Genomic DNA, 23,363 nt, shown 5'->3' with positions numbered 1-23,363 from the left:
TTTCCCCATCCCAAGCTCCTTTCCCCTCATCCCAGGCTCCCTTTCCTTATCCTGGGCTCCCTTTCCCCTCATCCCAGGCTCCCTTTCCTTATCCTGGGCTCCCTTTCCCCTCATCCCGAGCTCCCTTCCCCTCATGTCGAGCTCCCTTTCCCCATCCCAGGCCCGTTCCCCTCATCCCGAGCTCCCTTTCCCCATCCCGAGCTCCCTTCCCCTCATCCCAGGCTCCCTTTCCTTATCCTGGGTTCCCTTTCCCCTCATCCCAGGCTCCCTTTCCCCATCCCGAGCTCCCTTTCCCCTCATGCCGAGCTCCCTTTCCCTCATCCCAGGCTCCCTTTCCCCATCCCGAGCTCCCTTTCCCCTCATGCCGAGCTCCCTTCCCCTCATGTCGAGCTCCCTTTCCCCATCCCAAGCTCCCTTTCCCCATCCCGAGCTCCCTTTCCCCTCATCCCAAGCCCTCATGCCGAGCTCCCTTTCCCTCATCCCGAGCTCCCTTTCCCCTCATCCCGAGCTCCCTTTCCCCTCATCCCGAGCTCCCTTTCCCCTCATCCCAAGCTCCTTTCCCCTCATGCCGGGCTTCCTTCCCCACCCTGGGCTCCCTTTCCCCATCCCAGGCTCCTTTCCCCTCATGCCGAGCTCCCTTTCCCCTCATCCCAAGCCCTCATGCCGAGCTCCCTTTCCCCATCCCAAGCTCCTTTCCCCTCATGCCGGGCTTCCTTCCCCACCCTGGGCTCCCTTTCCCCATCCCGAGCTCCCTTTCCCCTCATGCCGAGTTCCCTTTCCCCTCATCCCAAGCCCTCATGCCGAGCTCCCTTTCCCCATCCCGATCTCCTTTCCCCATCCCATTCTCCCTTCCCCACCGCAGCCCGCTCCCTCAGCCCGTCCCTCAGCCCGGCCCGCGCAGGCCGCTCCGCCCCGGGCCGCTCCCGCCCCGCCTGAGGCTGAGGGGCAGCGGGCTGAGGGGCAGCGGGCTGAGGGGCAGCCTGGCCCATGGCTGTGTGCATGAGCCATGGCTGTGTGCATGAGCCAGGCCGTGCTGCCGGCCCACGCCGGGCCCCGCGGCGAGCTGGGCGCGGGGCCGCTGCTGCGCTGGATGGACGCCGCCGCCTGCCTCGCAGGTACGGCCGGAGGGGAGGGAGAGAGGGGGCACAGGGAGTGGGGCGGGGTGGAAGGGGCTCAGTGGCCGTCCTGTCCCTTCTCGGTGTCCTCACGGGGCACAGGAGACAGACCCTGCTGAGCTCCGCTGCACACCCTCTCTGGGCACTCTGATCCAGTGCTCGCTGAAGTTCTTAATCATACAATATCACAGAATAGCCCACAGGGATCCCCCAGTGCAAACCCTGGCCCTACACAGATCCCCCAACAATCCCCGCTGGGAGCGGTGTCCGAACTCTCCTGGAGCTCTGGCAGTGCCCCATGACCCTTTTGGGTGGAAGAAACTCCCAAATTCCAGCCTGGACCTGCCCTGACACAGCTCCATGTTCAGTGGAAATTCCTGGGCATGATTTTCTGCCCCTTGCCTCAGGATATATTGCTGGTCAGGACCGAGCAGAGCCTGCCCCGTGCCCTGACACCCTCTTTGGATATTTGCACACATGGATCAGTTCCCTCTCATCCACCTCTTCCCGAGGCTCAGCAGACCCAACTCCCAAGTGAGGAGGATGCTCCAGTCCCGCAGCCTTCCCTGGACCCGCTCCAGGAGATTTGGGGTCCAGGTAGGAGCAGACACCACGAGGGCGAGGCGTCAGATGGCACGGGAGAGGCGACGGAATGTGGGGATGAGGAGAATTCTAAAAAGGAGCGGCAGAAGGGAAGAAAAGAGGTGGGAAAAGATAAGTAAGAGAAGGAAGTAAGGTACTAATTTAAGACTTATTGGCACACGTGTGCCAAAAAAGAAGGAAAAGTGTCACTGCCTTGGCAGGGAGGGAATTGGGCTAAATGGTCTCTTCCAGCTCTGACTATTCTGGGATTCTGTGGAATAACCATAAATCCACCCAGCTCCGTGGCTGACTGTATCCCGGCTTTGAAGGCTTCGAAAGCTTCTCAAACCCGCTCGCTGGAAGTGATTTGTGAGCGCAGGAGGCAGGGGAAGCACAGGGGGAGCCTGGCAGCGAGCTGCAAGCACCAGCAGCCCCAAGGAGGCTCCTGCCGGAGTTCCGTGGCTCCTTCGGTGTTTCTAACCCTCAGCAGTGCTTTTTGCGGTTTACCCTCCTGTTTTCAATTGGAGCTCTTCACCTGTTGGTATGAAATCTCTGCTTTCTCTGAGCTGCTGTTGTGATGCTCACTGAAATTGGGAGTGAGGACTCCTGCCTGCTGTGCAGTGCTGTTTTCCTGGTTCCCTGCTGGTCCCTCTCTTCCCTCTGTCACTCAGGACTTTGGAGCAGAGGTTCTCTGTGTTTTTACAGCTCCTCGTTCGCTGGAGTTCTGCCTTTTGACTGGAAGCTCTAGGTGCTATGGTCAAATAAATAATATATCATATTAACTTGCTATAAAACCTCAACCATCAGGTGATTAAATATTAACAGTAAATGAGATATTCACCTTTTCCAGATTAGCTTTCATAATTAATACAAAAAGCATGCCTTCTTTTTCACAGCCCAATGCATCCCAGGGAGATGAACAGCAGTTCAAATTTGGGTAAAAATATTTCACAGCAGGTGAATTCAGTTTTTCAATTTTTAAAGTCTTGTTTGTCTTTGTTTTTATTTAATTCTTCCATTTTTGGTGCAGCACTAAGGACAAGTACTTAGCTGCTGTCCACTGTTGTGACTGCACTGATAAGCTAGTGCTAAGCAGGTTTTTCTCTCATGTCTCAGAATCCTTAACTGACATAAAACTTCCCCATGGGATCGCCGTAGCTGATGCTCATGACATCCTGTTTTGAGGGAGAATGATGAGCTTTCTGTGAGCTTGCTAACACCTTGTGTCCCTTCCTGCCTTTCAGAATGCTCGTTAGGGCTCTCTTACCAGAATGCTCATTTACAGGGAAACACCTCAGCTAGAGGTTTTCAAACTGAGTGAGATCATCTACTCTCATCTCTGTGCTATGACCACCCTTTACAACAAAACCATGATAAAAAATGTTCGCTTTAATCTTACCCAGCCTCTCTTTTTTCCCAAGGGGCGCAGTGCAGAGCTGCGTTATGGTGCTCGCAGGAGGAAGCGGGATCTGCTGCGTGCAGCCCCTGCCTGCCAGGCACCATCCCGCAGGTGAACAGCTCCCTGCAGGTGCAGAGTGGTAACTGTGTGCCCCTGTGTCTCTTTTGAAGCTGAGAAACATGCTGGGGTGTCCTGCGTGACAGCGTCCATGGACGACATTCAGTTTGAAGAGGCTGCCAGGTACACAGAACAGCTGACAGCAGTTCTCCTTCTGGAGATTCTTATTTGGCAGAGATAAAACCCAGGCATTATAAAATCGGAGACAGTCCCAGAGCTAAGTCTCAAAATTGTTTTCTTCTCCCTGTGATAGCCTGACCCACCCAGAGAGCAGATCCATTCCAGAGGGCAGAAATAAAATGCTGTTACCTTGACTTGGCAATTGCTGTTACCTTGACTTGGTGACAAACTGATGGCCCGGTGCTCTCTGGCTCCAGTGAATGGCTGCAGGCCATTGCTTATCTCTGTTAAATAAGCAATACATACCAATAAAACTTACTGTTGTTACTGTTTTTATTGTTGCAAGTTCTCTTTTGCTTCATTTCTTAACATCTTTTTCTTTCAGCTCTTTTAGAAAAAAAAGTTTTACATTCACTGAGCACGGAATCAACTGGGTTTACATGATAACAGGACTGAACTTGTTTTAACCAATTTTCATGGTTTTCAGTGGGATAAAAGACACTGTAAGAGGAAATAGGACTTTTATTCCTAAAGCAGATGGGATAGACCTGGCAGCACAGAGCAGTGCACGTGCAGTTGTGCTGTGAACAAAGCAACACTGGCTGCCAGAGGCACAGCTTAATTTGTCAGTGTAAACCTGTTCATGGCATGAGTGTAAAATAAGCACCCACTCAGACTTCAGACTGTGAGAGCAGTGTCCATTAGTGCAAGAACTAGAGCCAGTGAGAAAGAAGAGAAACGTGATCATACCAAATCTGCAACTCCAAAGATAATTTCTTGGTCTGTTTCACAATATTGAAGTGCTTGTGCTGCCTGGAATTTCTCTATATTTTTTATTTTGTCCTTCAAAAAAACCTCCTGTCTGTGACAACTAATCACAGTAATGTTTCCCTTTCAGGTGTAGCAGTTCAGACTTAGTATCTTCAGAGCACTTTTCTATCTTGTTTCCTGAGAGCAGAACAGAGCTGCTGGAATACCATGAAAATACTTTTCCTTCCAAATTTGTTTCCAAATATTTCTAAATCTTCTTTCACTTATAACGCCAGTGTTCTATTTGTAACAAGAATTCCGGGTACAAATCTTGTAACTGTGAAAGAAATCATTTAAGAATTTTCTTTTTTTGAGAAATTTTTCTCTGTGAGGTCATCCTTCTTGTAGTTTACTGTGCAATTTGCTAATTTTTGCCAGATTTAATTAATCTTGCTTAAATATAAGAGTTCTTGCTGCTCTCTCTGGTAAATTAATAAGATGTTTTTTAAGTAAGTGACTTACTGTAAGATTTATTTACCTAAACCAGGTTACTAAATCTTCTGCAAGGATTAAATCTCTGTGCTTGTTTAATCTGAGATGTAAACAGAAATTGTGACAAATCTATATGGTTAAAAACTTAGTTTTATACCATGACAACCTATTCCTTTTCTTGTAACGCACAGAAGTTCAGAGAAAATTGCTGTGTAGTTTGTTGTTCCTGTCAGGTTCTGTGGAGGAGCAGGTTTCCCATTTCCTATTTCCCATTCTAGTTCTGCAGTGGAATAAGCAATTTAAATGCCAAAATTTCATTCATTTAAATTAGGAAGCAATTATTATTATTATTATTATTATTATTAGTAGTAGTAGTAGTAGTAGTAGTAGTAGTAATAATAATAATAATAATAATAATATTTTAAATAAACTGGGGCAATAACAGTGCAAAATTCTTTGCTGAGAATGTTTTGTCGGTGCCCAAGTGCTCTGAGTTAAATTTTACTTCTGTCTTGGCTGCAATTAGCTCCACTTTGCTTGCTCTTCAGCATTTGCAGCTCAGTTTGAATTCCCTGGAGGCAGTGGCCTGACACTCTTCTACTTTGGCTGTGGCTCTGGCTCACCCTGCACATTGTGTCCTTTTTCTTCCTGCTCAGTGGGAAAACTTGAGGGCAAACTGCCTTCCTTCCACCCTCCTATCCCTGCTTAGGGTGGGATTTGAGGGATTTGGGAACAAGGTTTGCTGCTGTTATCAACGTGGAGCATTTAGGAATTCCACGATGAATGAAAGTATTTCCTCATTTAAATTTGTTGTGATGATACAATAAAGAGAATTTAAAAGATAATAAATAATAAAATAAATTATGTAATAAAAATAATATAATAAAAATAATACATAATACAATGAAATCACACTAGATAACAAAGTAAAAATTCTGTTTGGATCTTTTATGTAGGTAAATGGAGAAGAGTAGTTTTCACAGTTAGCACAGAAGGGACAAGCACTCCAAGACTTGGAACACTAATTCTTTCTGAAACAGTAAAAAATGCACCTTTTTCAGTGCATTTTCAGTGCATTTTCAGTGCACAGGCTGATTGATGAGATGTTCTTCACTGCTTTTTTGAGTACACAGAGAGGCAGATTCAAGCCCTCATAAAGCTGCATGTTTGCATGCTGTAACATCTTACTCTTCTCAACAGGGTTGGACAAATTATTGCCATCAGAGCAAAGGTGAACAGAGCATTCAAAACCAGCATGGAGGTAAGAGATCATCACTCTTTTTCTGAAGATATTTGAGGATTAGAGCAGAGGTGGGCACAGCAGAGGAGCAGCCTCAGGTCCAGATTTATTTGTTGCAGATATTTGCAGATACCTGAACAATAACACTGCCTAATGAAACTGATTCTCAGAGGGGGACTCCAAATGCCACAGAAGTAAATGGAAGGAAATATCCATAAAATTACATCTAAGTGTCTTTCCTGTTTTTGTAATTTTACCCTGCAAGTGATGCTAAGCAAACATAAAAGTTGTTGTACTAAAAACCTTTTAGAGCTGAGTTACTATTGTGATGACCAGAGATGTGTCAGTGATTAGAGCAGGTTTTTTACCTTTTACCCTTTTAGGTGTAAGGGACTGATGAAAGCTGCACTGTTTTGTCTCACATCAGTTGACAAGGATGTAAACACCTTTTTTGTCTCCTTCCTCCACCACCTTCTTCCTTGTAGGTTGGCATCAAGGTGACAGTACAAGATGTTTTCACCAATGCTGAAAAGATTGTGAGTGTGGCATATGCAACATATGTGGCCAAACCAGTTGGTGCTGGAAAGGTATTTTTATCCTGTTCTCTTCTAAGCTTGGAGTGACTGTGCAATAACCCAACTTTTCCACTTGTGAAACACAGCAGAAACACAGTTTTTTCTGATCAGTGACAGGAAAAAGTCCAGACTTTTAAAGACACACTTTTGGATTTTTTTTTTCCAGTTTGCTGCTATGAAATGGTTAGGTTGTTGTTGTTGTTGTTGTTGTTGTTATTGTTGTTATTGTTGTTATTATTATTATTATTATTATTATTATTATTATTATTATTATTATTACTACTATATTTTTATTTTTATTTTTATTTTTATTTCCTTTTGTTCATTATAGATGTGGGGTCTCTGTGAGGGCCACAGCATTGGCAAAGGCAAGCAGTCAAAGAGAGATCCTTGTGAGTCTCTCTTCACAAGTTGATTGCAGAGTGGGGATTTTTATCCTTCACTTCCCCTCTTGGGGAGGTTGTTCAGACAGAATACATTATTTTTAAGCTCCCTTCCAACCTAAATTGGAAGCCATTTATGTTGATTAGTTTTCACGCCAGGGCTGTTTCTTCTCCCCTGTGTTTGGCTCTCTGGAGGTGTTTGGGAATCAGTCACGGTGCCATTGGCCTTCACATCATTGTGCCTGTCTGGCACAGTCCTTTCAGAGTTTTCCTGAAGGCCAAACACTCCTCAGACTCTCTTAATAAACTCCTTTGCATGTGAAATCCTTTCTTGATTGCGACTAGCATGGTGGATCTGACTTTCCTGTGTCTCTGAGTGTGTTAATGACAGCACATCTGGCTGCTAAACATCCACTGGAGACTGGCAGAGTCATCCCATCTGCAGTTAATACACCCAGTCACTGCTGCTTTCTCTCTCTGTTTGGAGAAGAACCAGGCTGGAGCAGTTTTACTAAAACTGAAGCCCAGCTCTGGTCTCTGAAAGGCTAATGGCTAAATTGCTACCCTCACAGCACTAAAATAGTATCAAAGAATTGCTTGTTTGATATCATACTCATAACATCAACCTGTTTACCTTTTGCCCAGATTTCTGGGGAGATTAATTCAGGATTAAATTGGTGATGATTAACTAAGATTAGGCTTAAGACAGAGGGAGTTTAAGAGCTCAGTTCAAATTCCATCACAAACTAAAGTCTCGGAGACATTGGAGAATATTATTTTTTCAAATTCACTTTTCTGAACAACTGTTTCTAAAGTTGTACAGAGAGAATCTCAGTATACCCACCATCTTAATTTTTAAACTAGGCTATCTGTGAAAATCTAGGAAGCTCTTGAAAAGGACAGGAAAGGAGGCAAGAATCTGCAAGAGGGTTAGAGGGAAGAGTTAAAATTGGAGAAACATCAGTGGCAGCACTGCAAGACACAAAATGCTGAATGTGTCTGTGCTGCTTGGTGCATTATTTTAACATTTCTGAGGCTAGGCCTTCCAGACAAATCTGACAAGTGATTGTTCAGTGACACCTGTGCTGTAATTATCCAAATGTAGTAATTTTCTTAAGCTAGTACAGGTTTGGATACAATTTGACATTGAACTGACATACACAGTATTTTGCACTGACACCACTGACCAGTGCAACAGAATTATTTTTCTGGTTCAAAAATTCTATCCTCAAACCTTCAAACCTTCGTATTAAGTTCATCTTTCCCTGTCTTTTTATTTATTTTTTCTTAAATGAGAATTGTCCTTATGTTCATTTTTTTTAATGAGCAGTGTGTGCTCTTGTGGATGTTTGTATTTAAAAGCTGAAAGCAGTTTGTCATTGAGTTTTACTAAATGATTCTGAAGGGATAATGCAGAATCTCTTGAGCTTTAGACTCTGTGCTTGTAGTATTAATAAACTTGTCATCCTGGACACCTGATAGCAGAAAGTTGTGGAAAATGCTGATGCTATTATAAGTTCAAAGTGCACTTTGTTAGGACTTTGTGAAATTCAGAGCTGTTGTGTTGTTTTCCTCTCGGTTTGCACAGGTGGAGCTGAAGCCTGTGGAGCTGCTGTCTGCAGAAGACCACCTGGAGCACAGCCTGGCTATTGAGAGGAGAAGAATCCGTCTGGGCTATGTCCAGGTTTTTCAGAAGCTCATGCAGGAGAGCAATAAGGAAGGTGATTTCTGTACTCAGCACAGAAAGTGGAAACACTTACAGGCTGCTGGAAGGGAGGAAGGAAGGAAGCAGACAGAACATCTCCCTGGGGTTGTGGTGTCAGGTAGAAAACTCTGTGGTTAGAGGAGCTAGAGGTGTGTTAGGCAGTTATTCCAATAGAGTGGTATTTCCTTGTCTCTCGGAAATTCCACATTTAAAGATGCAGGGTTGCAGGCCAATACATGCATTATATAGATGTGAAATGCAGATCCTCATGCAGGTTCTGTGTGTGAGGATTCACAGGTCACACAGAACTCTGCATTACAGCAGTAAACTTCTGTGGCACCACTTATGATGTAGACAGAAGCATGAAATTCACTCAGACTTATGGCCATCACTCTGCCAGAAAGCAAAGAGCTGTGTTTTTATGCCCCGAGATGATTCCCAACAAGCAGAAGTTTCATTACATGGAGGTCAAAACAGGTAAAAAAGTTAGAAAAACTGAGCAAAAAAACCAGGTTCTTCTTTATTAATGGTAGTAATTTCTGTTCTTAAAGAAAGTTGTGCTGTAAAGTTGTTGTGTTCCCACACAAAAGAAATTACTCAGAGCAGTTAAGAAAATATGCTGGTATTTGGAAAATCTGAGCTGTAGCTCCATGTATAAATAACAGGCATTATGTGGTTTTACTGAGGAGAGATTAAACCTGTTACAAAGATCTAGCCTTAACGATTTAGTGAGACTTCATAGAGCTGAAGAGTCAGTTTGGTACAAGAAAATAAGCCATTTGTCTTCATGGCAACTGTCCCACAGGGTACAGTTTAATAACCTGAGTGACAAATCAGAGGTCGATGGGTTTTGTCTCCACTGCCTTTCCTGGAAACTTCTTTGAAGGATATTATTGTGGCACTAACTCACCTCCTTAAGGAGACAGAACAAGCAGAGTGGGAGAAGAGAGGAGAGAACATTGTGTGTAAAGGCTGCTGGGTGGCAGCATATGTACAAATTGTACCCTGAAAGTGAGGTTTATTTAACGAGTGGATCTTAGAGAGCGCCTTAAGTGGGTCCAAAGTACAAGTTAGTCATATGTTTCCACACTTACATAATCACAAAGTTAGTTAATTATGGCATAAGTCAAAAGTACCATTCAGGTCAAGCAGCACCTAGCACAGATTGCCACTTTTAAAATTACTTGACGTAATCTCATGCCTAAATCTTTTGCTGTGCACCATCACTGAAAATAATTGAGATTGGAGTGAGGATGTGTGGCTAAACACTTGGAAGTGACATCAGAAATGCTCAGGTAACACAAGGTGGTCACTGGTCCAGTTTGTCTCATTTGTTTGGTGTTGTTTCAGGCAGTCACAAACTTTGTGACAAGATTAAATAATTGTGTCCTCTAAGCTGAATTAAGCACATCTGTGCAGGTGCCCATCACACACAGTGCAGAATCTTTGACAGACATTTGAGTTGGTGCTGAGCTGCACTGACAGCTCCTGATGGGGCTGTGCTGGCAGCCCTGAACAGCCTGAACAGCCTGAACAGCCTGAACAGCACACGATGGGGCTTGGGCTGCTGCTGCCCAGCTGGAACTGCCCCTGACAGAGGGACACAGTGACACAGAAACTGCCCCTGACAGGGACACAGGGACAGGGACACAGGGACACAGGGACACAGGAACACAGGAACACAGGAACACAGGAACTGCCCCTGACAGGGACACAGGGACACAGGAACACAGGAACACAGGAACTGCCCCTGACACAGGGACACAGGGACACAGGAACTGCCCCTGACAGGGACACAGGGACACAGGGACAGGGACACAGAGACACAGGAACTGCCCCTGGCACAGGGACACAGGGACACAGGAACTGCCCCTGACAGGGACACAGGGACACAGGAACACAGGAACTGCCCCTGACACAGGGACACAGGGACACAGGAATTGCCCCTGACACAGGGACACAGGGACACAGGGACACAGGGACAGGGACGCAGAGACACAGGAACTGCCCCTGGCACAGGGACACAGGGACACAGGAACTGCCCCTGACAGGGACACAGAGACACAGGGACACAGGGACACAGGGACACAGGGACAGGGACGCAGAGACACAGGAACTGCCCCTGGCACAGGGACACAGGGACACAGGAACTGCCCCTGACAGGGACACAGAGACACAGGGACACAGGGACACAGGGACTGCCCCTGACAGGGACACAGAGACACAGGGACAGGGACACAGGGACTGCCCCTGACACAGGGATACAGGGACACAGAAACTGCCCCTGACAGGGACACAGGGACACAGGGACACAGGGACACAGGAACTGCCCCTGACAGGGACACAGGGACACAGGAACTGCCCCTCACAGGGACACAGGGACAGGAACTGCCCCTGACACAGGGACACAGGGACACAGGGACACAGGGACAGGGACACAGGGACACAGGAACTGCCCCTGACAGGGACACAGGGACACAGGAACTGCTCCTGACACAGGGACACAGGGACAGGGACACAGGGACACAGGGACTGCCCCTGACACAGGGACACAGGGACACAGGAACTGTCCCTGACACAGGGACACAGGGACTGCTCCTGACACAGGGACACAGGGACACAGGGACACAGGGACACAGGGACACAGGGACTGCTCCTGACACAGGGACACAGGGACATAGGGACACAGGGACACAGGGACACAGGGACTGCCCCTCACAGGGACACAGGGACACAGGGACACAGGGACACAGGGACTGCTCCTGACACAGGGACACAGGGACACAGGGACACAGGGACTGCCCCTCACAGGGACACAGGGACACAGGGACACAGGGACACAGGGACTGCTCCTGACACAGGGACACAGGGACACAGGGACACAGGAACTGCTCCTGTCCCAGGACAGCAACTTCCCCTGACACAGAATGCACTGAGGGCTGGCAGCAGCAGCAGTTCCTGGGAGAACAGAGCAAGTGTTCAGCCTCTTATTGCTTCCCCTGCAAACCACAAGGCTCTTCTGTGCCTTTCTGTTTTTATTCTTTTCACCGTCTGAAGCAAGCTGCTCGCTTCACTGTGCGTGTTTTTCATTGAAAGCGTTTTTCATTGATACCTTGGTGCTGTGTTTCAGATACTTGTGAAGAGAAAGATGCAGTTTCCACTGAGCACACTCACGTACAGAGCACTGAGCTTGTCCTGCCTCCTCATGCAAACCATCATGGAAACACTTTTGGTGGCCAGATCATGGCTTGGATGCAGACAGTGGCAAGCATTTCAGCAAGGTACTTTCCTACAGCATTGTCTCTGCATGTGGTACTAAATGGATGTGCTTTTAATGGTAAAAGTCTCACAGACATTTATTTTATGGAGAATACAGAATATATTGTGACTTTTCTTCCTGCTCACATTACAGGAGGCCTTTGAACTATTTATGTGGTACATCTCCCACAGCATGCCATGCCACTGAGACATTATTCTGTCACACATACAGACCCTAAGGCAAAAGAGGCTGTGTTACCTTCCTGGGAATCTTTGCAGAAAGTCAACATTGGATACAGGAACAGAAACCTGCTTGGTTTAATGTTTTAAAAACAATGCTAGTTGTTGAATCAGGATAAAACCAATACTGACCCCGTATCGAGTGACATCCAAGAATGAACAGCCTTCTAGAACTTAGTCTGCAGATATTCATGAGGAAAAATAAGTCAGAGAAAAAGGATCCACATAAACAGGTTCTGTTTGTTGGTGTGTGCATAACCCTCAGCAAGTTGCTTGACCTTTCAGTGCCTGTGAGTTGCACATCCTATGGTTTGCAACAATTTTAGCAGTTTAAAGAGCTTGGGGATCTTCAGGTAAAAAGAACAAAGTATGTTTTGTGATGCTGCACATAATCATTTAATTCTTCTTCCCTGGAGTCAGACTGTTGTTTGTCTCCCTTCCTGTTCCTGGACACTGTACAAAGCTCCTTTGTAAGCAACACTCAAGTTTCAGTCTGAATTCTGCTTGCATTCTGAGTGACCTAATTCACTGCTGGGACGTTAGATATGTTCTCCCTTTTTATCTTTAATAATTGAATGACTTCTCCATTCATTATTCATATGGTTTTGATTTGTAGCCAGTGGTTGTACTGATAACAACAGATTTTCTGTAGGGGTTGGATAAACAACTTGTTTTAGTAACGTCAGAGTGCACTGACCTTACCCCTGTGTGCAATTCCAGTGGCTTGAAGGGACTGTTGCAGATTGGTGCCATGACTCAGAATATTTACTTGTTTTCATCTGATAAGTTTTACCTAGTGTGAGACACATTTAGATTTTAAAAAAGAAGAACATCAGCTAATGGAGTATTGAGCAAGTTGTCTTTGAACTAATTACTGTCAAACATGATTACTCACGTTGAAAATTTCAGGAGTAATAGTTGGTGTCAGAGGCTGGTTGAAAACAGAGATGTTGCAGTTTTTGCTTGAGAAGTAACTACTCTCCCTGTGAACCTTTTGTGAGGCCACTCAGAGTTAGACCTCACCTTTGAAGGTGCCAGGGAAGAGTTTCTGTGGCCACAGGCTGTGATGGACGAATGGAAGAGGAGGGATAGCCCTGGGAAAATAAATTTCTACAGGCATTTTAAAGGTTACTCACTCTCCTTCTCACCTCCCCACCACCTTTTTTTTTGGCTGGACAATACATGGAAATCTTGCAGATAGCAAAAAAACCATTTGAATATTAGTGATATTAGCTTGAAGTTGATGTATACTTACTTACTCCTTACAATAAAAGCACTCAGGGTGTACTTTTCCAGGAAGAAATAAATATTGAAGCCTGATTTCTGGTCTATTCCTCTCCACATCCTTATTGTGTTTGCATCTTTAGAGTGAACATTGTAAATAAAATCAACGCTTAGCATTTTAAATCAGAGGAGCAGATTATTTTAATTTAATTACAAAGTAATTCCAATGTGTTAGACTGTTGAGGAGATGTACCAGTCAGTTAATTAGCTGCAGGTAATTGTGTGCATTTAACAATACTGGTACATTAGTTTTCAAAGTGCAGTTGAGTTAGAAGCTAGAAGTGGTACAAAATTGTGTTTTCACATTTAGACAATTTCACCATGGAACAGTCTATCCTAGATGTGCACATGTGTTGCTTCAGAGGCTAAAAATAAGTGGCATGTGTTGTGTATTGTCCCCTCTTCCCGTGATGCACACACATCCCAGCAGAGAGTGAGGGGCTTTGGCTGCATGCAGAGCTGATGAAGAATCCTGATTTCTGCCTGCTCCAGAGAGCTTGGAAATGAGAGATTCTATTTCAACAGACTTCATCTGGTGGCCACGTGAGGGTTATTTTTATTCTCATTTCACATCACACTAGCAGAGATCATCTAAAAACAAGAAAAAAGTACTAATTTTAAGACTAGATAAACTGACATGGCATTACTGGGACACTGTCCCTGGTGCTTGGCCTTTCTGCTCAGGTTTCTATAATTGTTTAAAGGCTTTAAGGTCTGGCATTTTTGCACTGCCCAGGAGCCTGCTCCCCATGCAGCCCTACAGAAATTAATGAAACTGGGAGGTGAGTGGTTGCTCTGTAGGTAAGGGATTCATGGTCTGGCTTTAAGAGAGGGCAGTCTCAAGCAGTGAGGATTAATTGGTGTTTGTAAAACGTGTTGGAAATGAAACAGCATGACACAAGTGGTATTAGGATGGCTGAAGCTCGAGTTACATGCTCTTGGAGCTGAACATGCTACCCTGGGGTAGATCCATGTAATTTAGTGACCTTGCAGGTCCTACAAACCCTGTTTCTGTAGTGGCTGTGCTTTCAGCACAACTGTGTGATTTGCTCTCTCTCTCTCTCTCTCTGTTTCAGCCGCCTGTGTCGTTCACACCCCATCCTGAAGTCAGTCAACATGTTCAAATTCTGGGGGCCCTCCTTCGTGGGCGACCGCCTGGTCTTCAATGCCATTGTCAACAACACTTTTCACAACAGGTAAAGCTCCTCACCTCTTGTCTCCCTGCACTCTGTGCTTCAGGCTTCATCAGTAGGATTTCCACTGCTGAATTAATTATTTCTCAGGTGTGACTTTCAGGGATGAATCTATATCTGTAACTGCCTGTATGTGCCTTTTCTTTGTTCCACTTTTATCAGTGGAAGTTTTTTAACAAAATATTCTCTGACTTTCAGTTTAAACATCATTTGTCACCAAATCCCACTCCCACAAATGAAGACAATAAATATTCCTCTGAAATTTAAGGCTTTTCAAGGGCTGAGTTGCTCCCAAAGATCTGATTCTTCAGAGGATGCCAGCTTCTTGCCAGGACCTCCCCATCTTGGTGTTTGTTGACAGATCTGGGTTCTATTTATTGCTCATTTTTTTAATGCTATTTAGCTACTGCCATTGTTGATTGCATATCATAAGTGTGTCTGTCCAGACTGAGTAATTGATTAGCTATGCTACAGAAGGTTTTGGAGTCTGGAGGCACTGCAGTCCTTTCCAGCACGTCTCAGGGCTGCTTCTGCATCACCTGCAGCAGTTCAGTAATTTATTTAAACTTCCCTTTCAGCGTGGAGGTTGGTGTCCGTGTTGAGGCTTACAACTGCGAGGAGTGGATCAAGGACCAGCCACGGCACATCAACAGTGCATTCCTCATTTTCAGTGCTGTGAATGACCAAGGGGAGCTGCTCACCTTCCCCAGGGTGAAGCCCACGACACAGGTGAGCTCTCAGGGCGGGGTGCTCCCCACAGCCTTCCTGGGGAAGCAAGGACCAAGCAGGGCACTGCAGTGCATCTTCTTGCAGGAGAGGAAAGCTGCAAATGGAATGTTTGCCCTCGAGTGAAGGGTTTGTTATTGTTAGCTTTAGTTTTCCAAAACTGAGAGGCTCGGTGGAGGGTCCTCATGACTAGAGATTCTATGCTTGATGGGCAGAGAAGAAGAAGCTGATGTGTTTGGAGGTTTTTCCACTTGTCTTGAGCAACTTCCACTGGCTGTAGATGAAATTTAAAAGTATTCCATGAAGAGCTATTTTCATAAACTCTTAACAAAGATGAGAAATTGAGTGAATAAAGAAGTCTGTGTGAATCAAATGCCATGATGTGGGTGGGCTTTTCAGCTCCTTTGACATGGAGATCTCAGTTTGTGTTTCCCTGAAAGTGGTTCATGAAACCACTTGAAGCACTTTGAATGCTATTGTTGAATTATTTGCTGTGGTGACACCTCTCACTAATCTTCCTGCTCCAGTTACAACAATTTTAGAGAGACAGTGTTGGCAGAAATGAAATTATGTTTTAACATCAGGGACCTTGTTTTTTATAGGATGGGACCTAGACAAATGGATCAAGGTGTCTTACATCCTCACTGGGGCAGTAAATTTCACTACTGCCCATTGCAGGCTGTCCCAAGAGGAGAAATTAATGTTGAAAAACAAAATTTTCCTTTGTTCTTTGAACACCAGATGATGATAAATTGGGTTAACAGTTCATGTGGTAGGCATACAATAAACCAGCAGTTTACTTGGGTTACCCTGTGGAAAGGCCATTGCACAAAGTATTATTCTTTATTTGCTTGTATTACTGCTCTGGCCTTTGCCCATCTGTAATAAATAATTTTTAGTTGTCTTTTTTGTTCTAAAATAATGAGGTGTGTTGCTCTCTGGTTCACTTTTCCTGCAGGATGGTGTGAGGAGGTACCATGGAGCCATTGCCCGGAGGAGGATTCGGCTCACCAGGTACAGCCGGGCCACTGGCAGATCCTGATTTTGAAAAATTAATTTTATCATCCTCTAAATAAAGTAATTGAACTCTCCCTGGCATATATATGACTCTTATATGGCTTACATTTACAAATAATTTTGTTTCAGTGGCACTGGAATTATTAGAGGCTACTTGTCTCAAAATTATTTTGCTCTGGAGGTTATTTTGTTTCACTGCATTTCTCAGAAATTGCAAACCAAAAATTGATAAAGTACCTGTATTTAGAAGACACTTAAGCCTACAGAAAGTGATTTTTCCTGGCATACACAGGCATGTAAAGAACCAATTTATGCTACAGTGTCTCTTTTTAATTATGTTTTAGAAAATGCATGCTGTCTGCTAAAGGAGACAAGCCCTCTGATGCCTGGGAGACAAGCAACCAGGTAATCTGTAGGTGCATAAAAAGCTGTATCTGTGCACCTTTTGGGGTGTGTGGAACAGCTGCTCAGGCCCTGCCAGTGCAGGTGGACCCTCTGAAGTGTTGTGGTAATCGTGAGGAATGTGTAACACAGTGAAATTTCTCTTCCAAAAAGAGAGAGTATAAGATTCACTACTGATGCAAGACTAAGTTCAATACAAAGGATGAAAAAATGTCTTTAAAACTGATATATACAAGTGGTGCCTTCAGGTCTCCTGCAGATTTATCCCTCAGCTGTTAAAAAAGCTGAATTCTCCTGCAGAGGAAGTGGTCTGAGGTTTTGGAATGTCTCAAAAATTGCAGTGAGGAAACCATTTAGTAAGTGCTAATAGTGTGGGGGAGAGATAGCCACAGGGAGATGAACATGGGAATGGCACAGACTTTGTTTCTGTGGATAGAGAGCTGAAATCATGTTCATTCCCAGATTCCCTGCACCAGGTGTCTCTTCCTTGGACATGATGAACCCTTGACTGTGCCTGTGTCTGGTGAATGGTGTTGAACCTGAATTTAGGTGGATTTATAGATAAGCTAAATGTTGTTTCAGCGTCCAGTTTTTGTGGCTGAAGCAGCTTTTTGTTTTCCTTCTGCAGAACAATTAGTGTAAATATGCACACAACGATAAAAATGGCTTGATTAGGATTTATTTCCTATGAAATCAAAACCTGTCATTACTCTAAGGCTGTATTCTCCTTATGGAGTGGTTCAGGGAGAAATCAATCCACTGTAGCCAAGCAAAAAGATTGGATATATTTGCACTTTGTGTGCTGTGTAAAGCAATTGCCAAAATAGACCCAGCTTGGTGGCAAATAAGAGGTTAATTTTCGAGTAGATTCTAATTACTTAAGAGGAAGATGGACAAAACCATTAATTCAGTGCTCTGAGAGGTTATCTGTATTGTCTCCCTGGTGGTCAAAGCTTTTCTTCACAGCTTTATAACTGGAAAAGCTGAAAATAGTGTTTTGTTGTCCTTTAATTAAGATTGTTTTGCCAACAGCCATTGAGTGCATCAGGAAGCCACTGGAGTGTGTGCTCACTTATAAGGAAAATAAACATTTGTTTCCAGTTGAAGCATAATGATAGGAAAAAGAACAGCTCATTTCTGCAGTGTTCAGTAAAATGTGTGCCTTTACCCCTCCGTTTTCAGACGTGTGTCTTGTGTTTCAGGCGTATTTGAGTTACAGCAACATAGCTGCACTGACACACCTGGCAAGAAAACCGGGGTGGGACATAACCAAGACTCTGGATAATGTAAGTGCAGAGAAGAAATCACAGAAATCCGAAAGCAAAGCATCTCCCTGTTCATGAAATGGTGTTACAGACCCAAAATCAGTGAGGAAACTTGTGTAAACCAGTTCTAGCAGAGGAAGATGCTGCTAGGAAAAGCAGAAGAAAGTCAAGGGAAAACGTGGTGTTAATCCTGTTGCAGTGCATGTTTTCCAGACATCAGGCATCTGCCAAGCCTGGGTTTCTGAAATGTGGGGAGTGACCAACAGTTTACTTCAGGATCATGTCAATCCAGAGGTGTTTTGGGACAATAAAAGACTTTTGCAGTGTTTTAGTCTCACCTCCTGAGCATCACAGGCTGTGAAACATCGCTGAGTGATAGACAGCAAGATATTTGAGTAAGAGCAGATACAAATCATAAGGAATTCCAGCGATGGCAAAACTTCCAGTGCCATGTGTAGGTTGTCCCAGTGGTTTAAAGACACTCAGTAAACCCTGCTGTGCCAAATAAAGAGCAGACAACTCTGGTGTTGGGAAAGGCAAGCTGGAACCAGCATGGGGATTCAGGCAGAGAGAACAGCTGGGGTTGTTCATCCTGGAGAAGAGAAGGCTTTGGGGAGATCTTGGAGCACCTCCCAGTACCTAAAGGGGGATTCCAAGAAGTCTGGAGAGGGACAGCACAAGGGGGAACGACTCTGTTCCCTTCTCCCTGCAACTGGAATGACCCCAAGCTGACTGACAGTTTTTGAAGGTAAAAAATTGCACTCTGATGTCTTTGACACAAAACCACAAGAGCTGAAAGCCTGTAGAGATAATCCAGCCTTGCCAACGTTCACTTAGCAGAGGTGTTTTGACAGCTGCACCCTCTGCTTTGTCTTGTGATTTCTCAAGTCTAGAACACTTCCAGAACAAAGTGATTTCTGTTCTGTGCCTTAGAGGAATACTGATGCAGACCTCCTGTAGATGGTTTTTAAAGCTCTTAAGCATTTAATTTTACACCAAACTTTACTTCAGCAAGGTGCTTGCTGGATTACATTGGGGTTTATTTCCCCTTCCAAGACAGAGGAGAGAATCCAATCCAGAGAAATACAAAATTGGTGCTGTTGCAGAAATGCAGCATAACCAAAAAGTTGTTCATTTGTGATGCAACAAAAAAGCCACCAAACAAACCAAACAAAACCTCAGCAGTGATGATGAACCTTAGGAATTTTGCATCTCTTGAAAATAAAAATCTGTTAAACTTCTCAGGATTTGAGAAGCAATAAAGCATGTGAATTTGAGAATAAAACCCTCTAACTCTAAACATTCTGCTGTAACCCATCTTCTTCCATGGTAAGGGGTTTGTGGGAGGTGCCAAACCTTCTTCTGCATGTGCATTGATACTTACAGGTTATTCCTTTTGAATTCTCTGTGTTGGGATTTAGGCCTGTGAGTAGAAATAGACCCCAAATAATCAAGGTAAGATAGTACAGGTGTGGGACAAGAAATGCAAAACTATGATTTTAAGTACTTGTTCACAGTATCATTACTTCTGGGTGCTCTGCTTCACAGAGGAGAGTAAGGGAGAAAAAGGAAGATAATTTGGAAAGGGAAGTGCTGGGCTGCTCTAAGGGCAGGAGGGCTATGCCAAAGTGTGGCTGATTTCCCAGGAACCCCTGAGAAAATCTGCTCTGCTCCCAAATACGTAACATTTATGCATCTAAATGTTCACAGTAATCACTCCTTGTTTTTAATACATGCTGTCTTTTCTTTGTTTTTGCCAGGTAAAAATCTGGACCCACGAGGAGGGTGCTGTGCTGTCATTCAAGGTGGAGATGCAGGTGAAGGTCCCGTCCCACGTTGCCTTCTCCCTCTTGTCCGACTTCAGCCTCCGCCAGCGCTGGGACAGACACTTCCAGTGAGCCCCTGCCCCTCCCTGGGGTTCTGAGCCCCCCTGGCCACTCCTCTGCTCTGGCACAGACACTTCTGATGTGTGCTGGCACCTTAGGAAAAAAGTGTTGTAGGAATTTTTGAACATCAAATGTTCATTAGTCAAAGTATGGGTTTTGCTTTTTTTTCACTGTAGAAGTAAAAACTTTGGTTTGTGCTTAGCCTGGTTCCAAAACGCAGAGTGGTCTGTCAAAAGAGAGGGGCAGGACACTCTTTCTTAAATGAGCACATTTCCAGTGCTAGACATGGGTATGTTAAAAGTGACAAAACCCCCAAACAGGTAAAAAAAAGAGAAAAGTAAGAACTGAGGGGGATACATTCTGCATGCTAGCTTTGAAAATTAAGGGAAGACCTGGATTCCTTCACATTTGTGCTGTTGGGGACACTGATGGTCAGTTTCACTGTACAGTCAAAGCAAGAAATCAAGAAATTAGGTCCTTCAAAATGCTTATTTTCAGAAAGATAACATGTTTGAAAGTCTGTATGATTGGAAACCAGTTTTGGAATGGCTCTGAAAAGTCTTTGAGGTTTTTTATGTATCTTGTATGGTGTAGAGCAGTCATTACAGACAGTCAAATTGAAATTATACTAACTTGATTTGAAGCATTTTCAGTTAGTTATTCCATTGTGAATGATTTTTACCAGAGGGTGGAAGTGGAACTTCAGGGATATTTGAAAATCAGCAAACTCTACTGAATTTACAGCTTGTAACAAACGAAACCTAACAAAGTTCTGCTGATGAGGTGCTGCAGAAAACCTCCATCTCTCAGTTTCTCTGCCTTGCTGCTGGAACATGAAAATCCAAGGTTCAGTGTCAGGATGGAGCCCGTTTGCCCTGAGTTTGTTGAAGGAGCTGCTGTTAAGTGTGTGTGTGTTAAATGCATTCACAGGACGTGCGAGATCCTGCAGGCTGTGAGCGAAGAGGAGAAAATCTACCACGTCACATCTGCCCCCATGACAGGCCACCAGCCCAGGGACTTCGTGGTGCTGGTGTCCCAAAGGCAGCCCTGCAGGCCACAGTGAGTACAGCTCAGATTTTATCTCTGGATTTTAACTCCAGACTTTCCTGGCCACAGTCTGGAGTCCTGTGAGTGATCTGTCACCAGGTGACAGGATGGCATTTTACTTTCTAAGGAGTGACATTCCTTTGTTGATGCCTGATTTGCATTGCAGTGTGAAGGTGCAATGAATTAAATCCAGATCATCACAAATTTTTAGCATGGTTCAGTATGGATTCTTTGATAGTGACTCTTTGGGAGGCCAGAATTTCAAATGGGCAAGTGGGGAAAAAATCATGTCCCAGAGAGACTGTCAGTGGGTGAGGCACCTAGCTGGGAGTTTTTTGTTTGTTTGAAGTGACTTTGTACTCCCATTCCATGTAATTACAGAGTTTTTACTTAGTCAAGGAAGTGCTGGAATCCTCACACATTTATTGTATCAATAAATTCTGCCAAGTCACTCATCAGTTTAACATACCCTGCTTTTAAAAGTTTTATTGTTTTTTATTAGATTTCCTCTTGTTCCTACATAGTGAAACGTGGGCAAATGGAACCTTTTGGTGTATCTTACCCTTCTTTAATCTATTTCTCACATTCAGTAATTCTTCAAGTTAGCATAAAAGGCACCATTCAGTACTGTGCTGGTTTCCCCCTCCGTGAGGGGATTGAAAGAGTTTGGATTCCTTTACTGTGTCCAGCCCTCTGGATAAAGGCTGCTCCCTGATGCTGTGGGCTGAGGAGAGCAGGGTGAATTAAAAAGGAAAGGTGGGGAATTGTTCTCTGGCTGCTGGGGAGGTCTCCTGGACTGCAGTCTGTGCTGAGCCTCACTGAGATGGTTGAACACACCCGAGCTCCCCTGCCCTCCTGTGGAAATGGCATCTTGTGGTCACTTCCCTGAGCATTTCTGACAAGAGGAAGGGTGTGACGCTGGTCCCTGCCCTACAGGGAGCCCTACACGGTGGCTGTGAGGTCGGTGACCCTCAAGGCGATGCCCCCGAGCCCGGAGTTCTGCAGGAGTGAAATCCTCTGTGCTGGGTTCCAGATCTACAGCAGCAGCAGCAGCTCCTGCACCGTGAGTGTCCCCGCAGGGCCCAGCTGTGCCCCTGCCCTGTGCCCCTGCTGTCACCTCACCTCAGCTGACAGGCTGCAAAGGGAACAGCAAAGTGCCTCCCAAAAAAAAAAGAGTTCATCCTGGGTGCGTGGAGTCTGTCCAGCCCAACTTTGGCCAATCTGTTAAAAATGAGCTCTAAACCGAGCACTGCCCTGCCCCTCCAGGGTCATTCACTGAGTCCTAAAATAGAGGATGTGCTGGTCTCTGGTGGTGGAATTAGTTCAAATTAAATTCCTCACTTGAACTTTGATATGCCAGGAATCACAACAATCTGATTCCCATCTCTGGACCCACGCCAAGGGAGGGCTGAAACTTTTCCATTTAAGAAAACACATTTCTGAAAACTTTCAGCAGCTCTTGGTGGCTGCAGTTCCTTTTTTCAGGCAGCAGCTTTGTTCACAAAGCACATGTCTTGAACATGTTATACACAGTGTTTCTTGCACTGCTCTGTACGTTTACCTGCAGATGCTGGAGGATCTGAGAGCAGCGAGGACACCCAGATCACTGGAGTGCTGTAAAAAAGGCAAATGCTTTTTGCAAAATTACTGCCTTCAGTTTCAGAAGCACTGTGTGCTTCTGTTCACATCCATAAAAACTGTGGTACTCATCCAGGCTCTGCAAAAATATGGCTAACTTGCAATCCATAGGCTTTTTGTTTCATTTACTTTTGTTCAAACAGGTGTGTTACTTCAATCAAGTGACATCAGGAGTTATGCCTTACTTAGCTGCAAATCTTACTGGCTCATCAAAATCCATTGAAGACACTGCTTTGGAATGTATAAAGTTCTTAGAGCTGAAAGACAGCGAGTGCTGAAGTTAAAAACAGATTTCTGAAGGGACATCTGAAGATTATCAAGCAGTTCTGGTTTAAATTCCTGCAAGAGTGTCGATCATTCTTCTGTAGGTTATTTGCTTCAGATCATGCAGTCAGTATTGGGCTTCAGCCTGAAAATACCTGGTACCAGCATTTTCTATCAAACCAAGCTTAGGCCTTAGGCTCTAAATTCAATCTTTAATTTAAAAAAGATTAAGGAACAGATTCTGCTTCAGATTGCATTAATGAATTTTATATAAATGGAGGCAGAACTTGGCTCAGTAGAGCTGCAGTTCATAAGACTACTGCACTGTTTTAATGCTACACTGAACAGAGCGGCATCCAGGCAGTTCTGAAATCCTTGTAACCTGCAGAAACCAGTGCTACCAAGTAGCTTTGCCAGCGCTCTAACCTGGCCGTGCAGGTCCTTGCACACCCATTATTTATAAACTGATTTCAGCCCATGTCAATTAGTGTGTGCTAACATCTGTGCTTTAGTCCATTTGTCTGTGACTCCCAATAAATTATTGTTCCTGAGGCTACAGGCTCACCACGGACTTCACTCCAGTATTTTGGGGGTGCAGAAGGCTGCCCTGCAGTGCTGTGGGCTCCAGCCTGTGCCAGCTGCAGAGCAAACACACAACAGCACCT

At 44.8% G+C, this 23,363-nt stretch overlaps 1 protein-coding gene across 1 annotated transcript; it reads left to right on the top strand.

Moving 5' to 3' along the window:
* Positions 1-980: 980 nt before the first annotated feature.
* ACOT12 (acyl-CoA thioesterase 12) lies at positions 981-23,251 on the top strand. The gene is made up of 15 exons (XM_033086453.2): positions 981-1,115; positions 3,267-3,336; positions 5,776-5,836; positions 6,301-6,402; positions 8,362-8,494; positions 11,609-11,759; positions 14,337-14,456; positions 15,032-15,182; positions 16,138-16,193; positions 16,541-16,601; positions 17,801-17,884; positions 19,624-19,757; positions 20,680-20,808; positions 21,733-21,859; positions 22,578-23,251. The coding sequence occupies exons 1-15, from the start codon at positions 1,007-1,009 to the stop codon at positions 22,710-22,712; spliced, it is 1,623 nt and encodes a 540-aa protein (XP_032942344.1). The 5' UTR covers positions 981-1,006; the 3' UTR covers positions 22,713-23,251.
* Positions 23,252-23,363: the final 112 nt, after the last annotated feature.

The sequence above is a fragment of the Catharus ustulatus genome (genome assembly GCF_009819885.2).
Source record: "Catharus ustulatus isolate bCatUst1 chromosome Z unlocalized genomic scaffold, bCatUst1.pri.v2 scaffold_26_arrow_ctg1, whole genome shotgun sequence".
In the NCBI taxonomy this organism is placed as follows: domain Eukaryota; kingdom Metazoa; phylum Chordata; class Aves; order Passeriformes; family Turdidae; genus Catharus; species Catharus ustulatus.
This window is presented reverse-complemented; position numbering and strand designations above follow the sequence as displayed.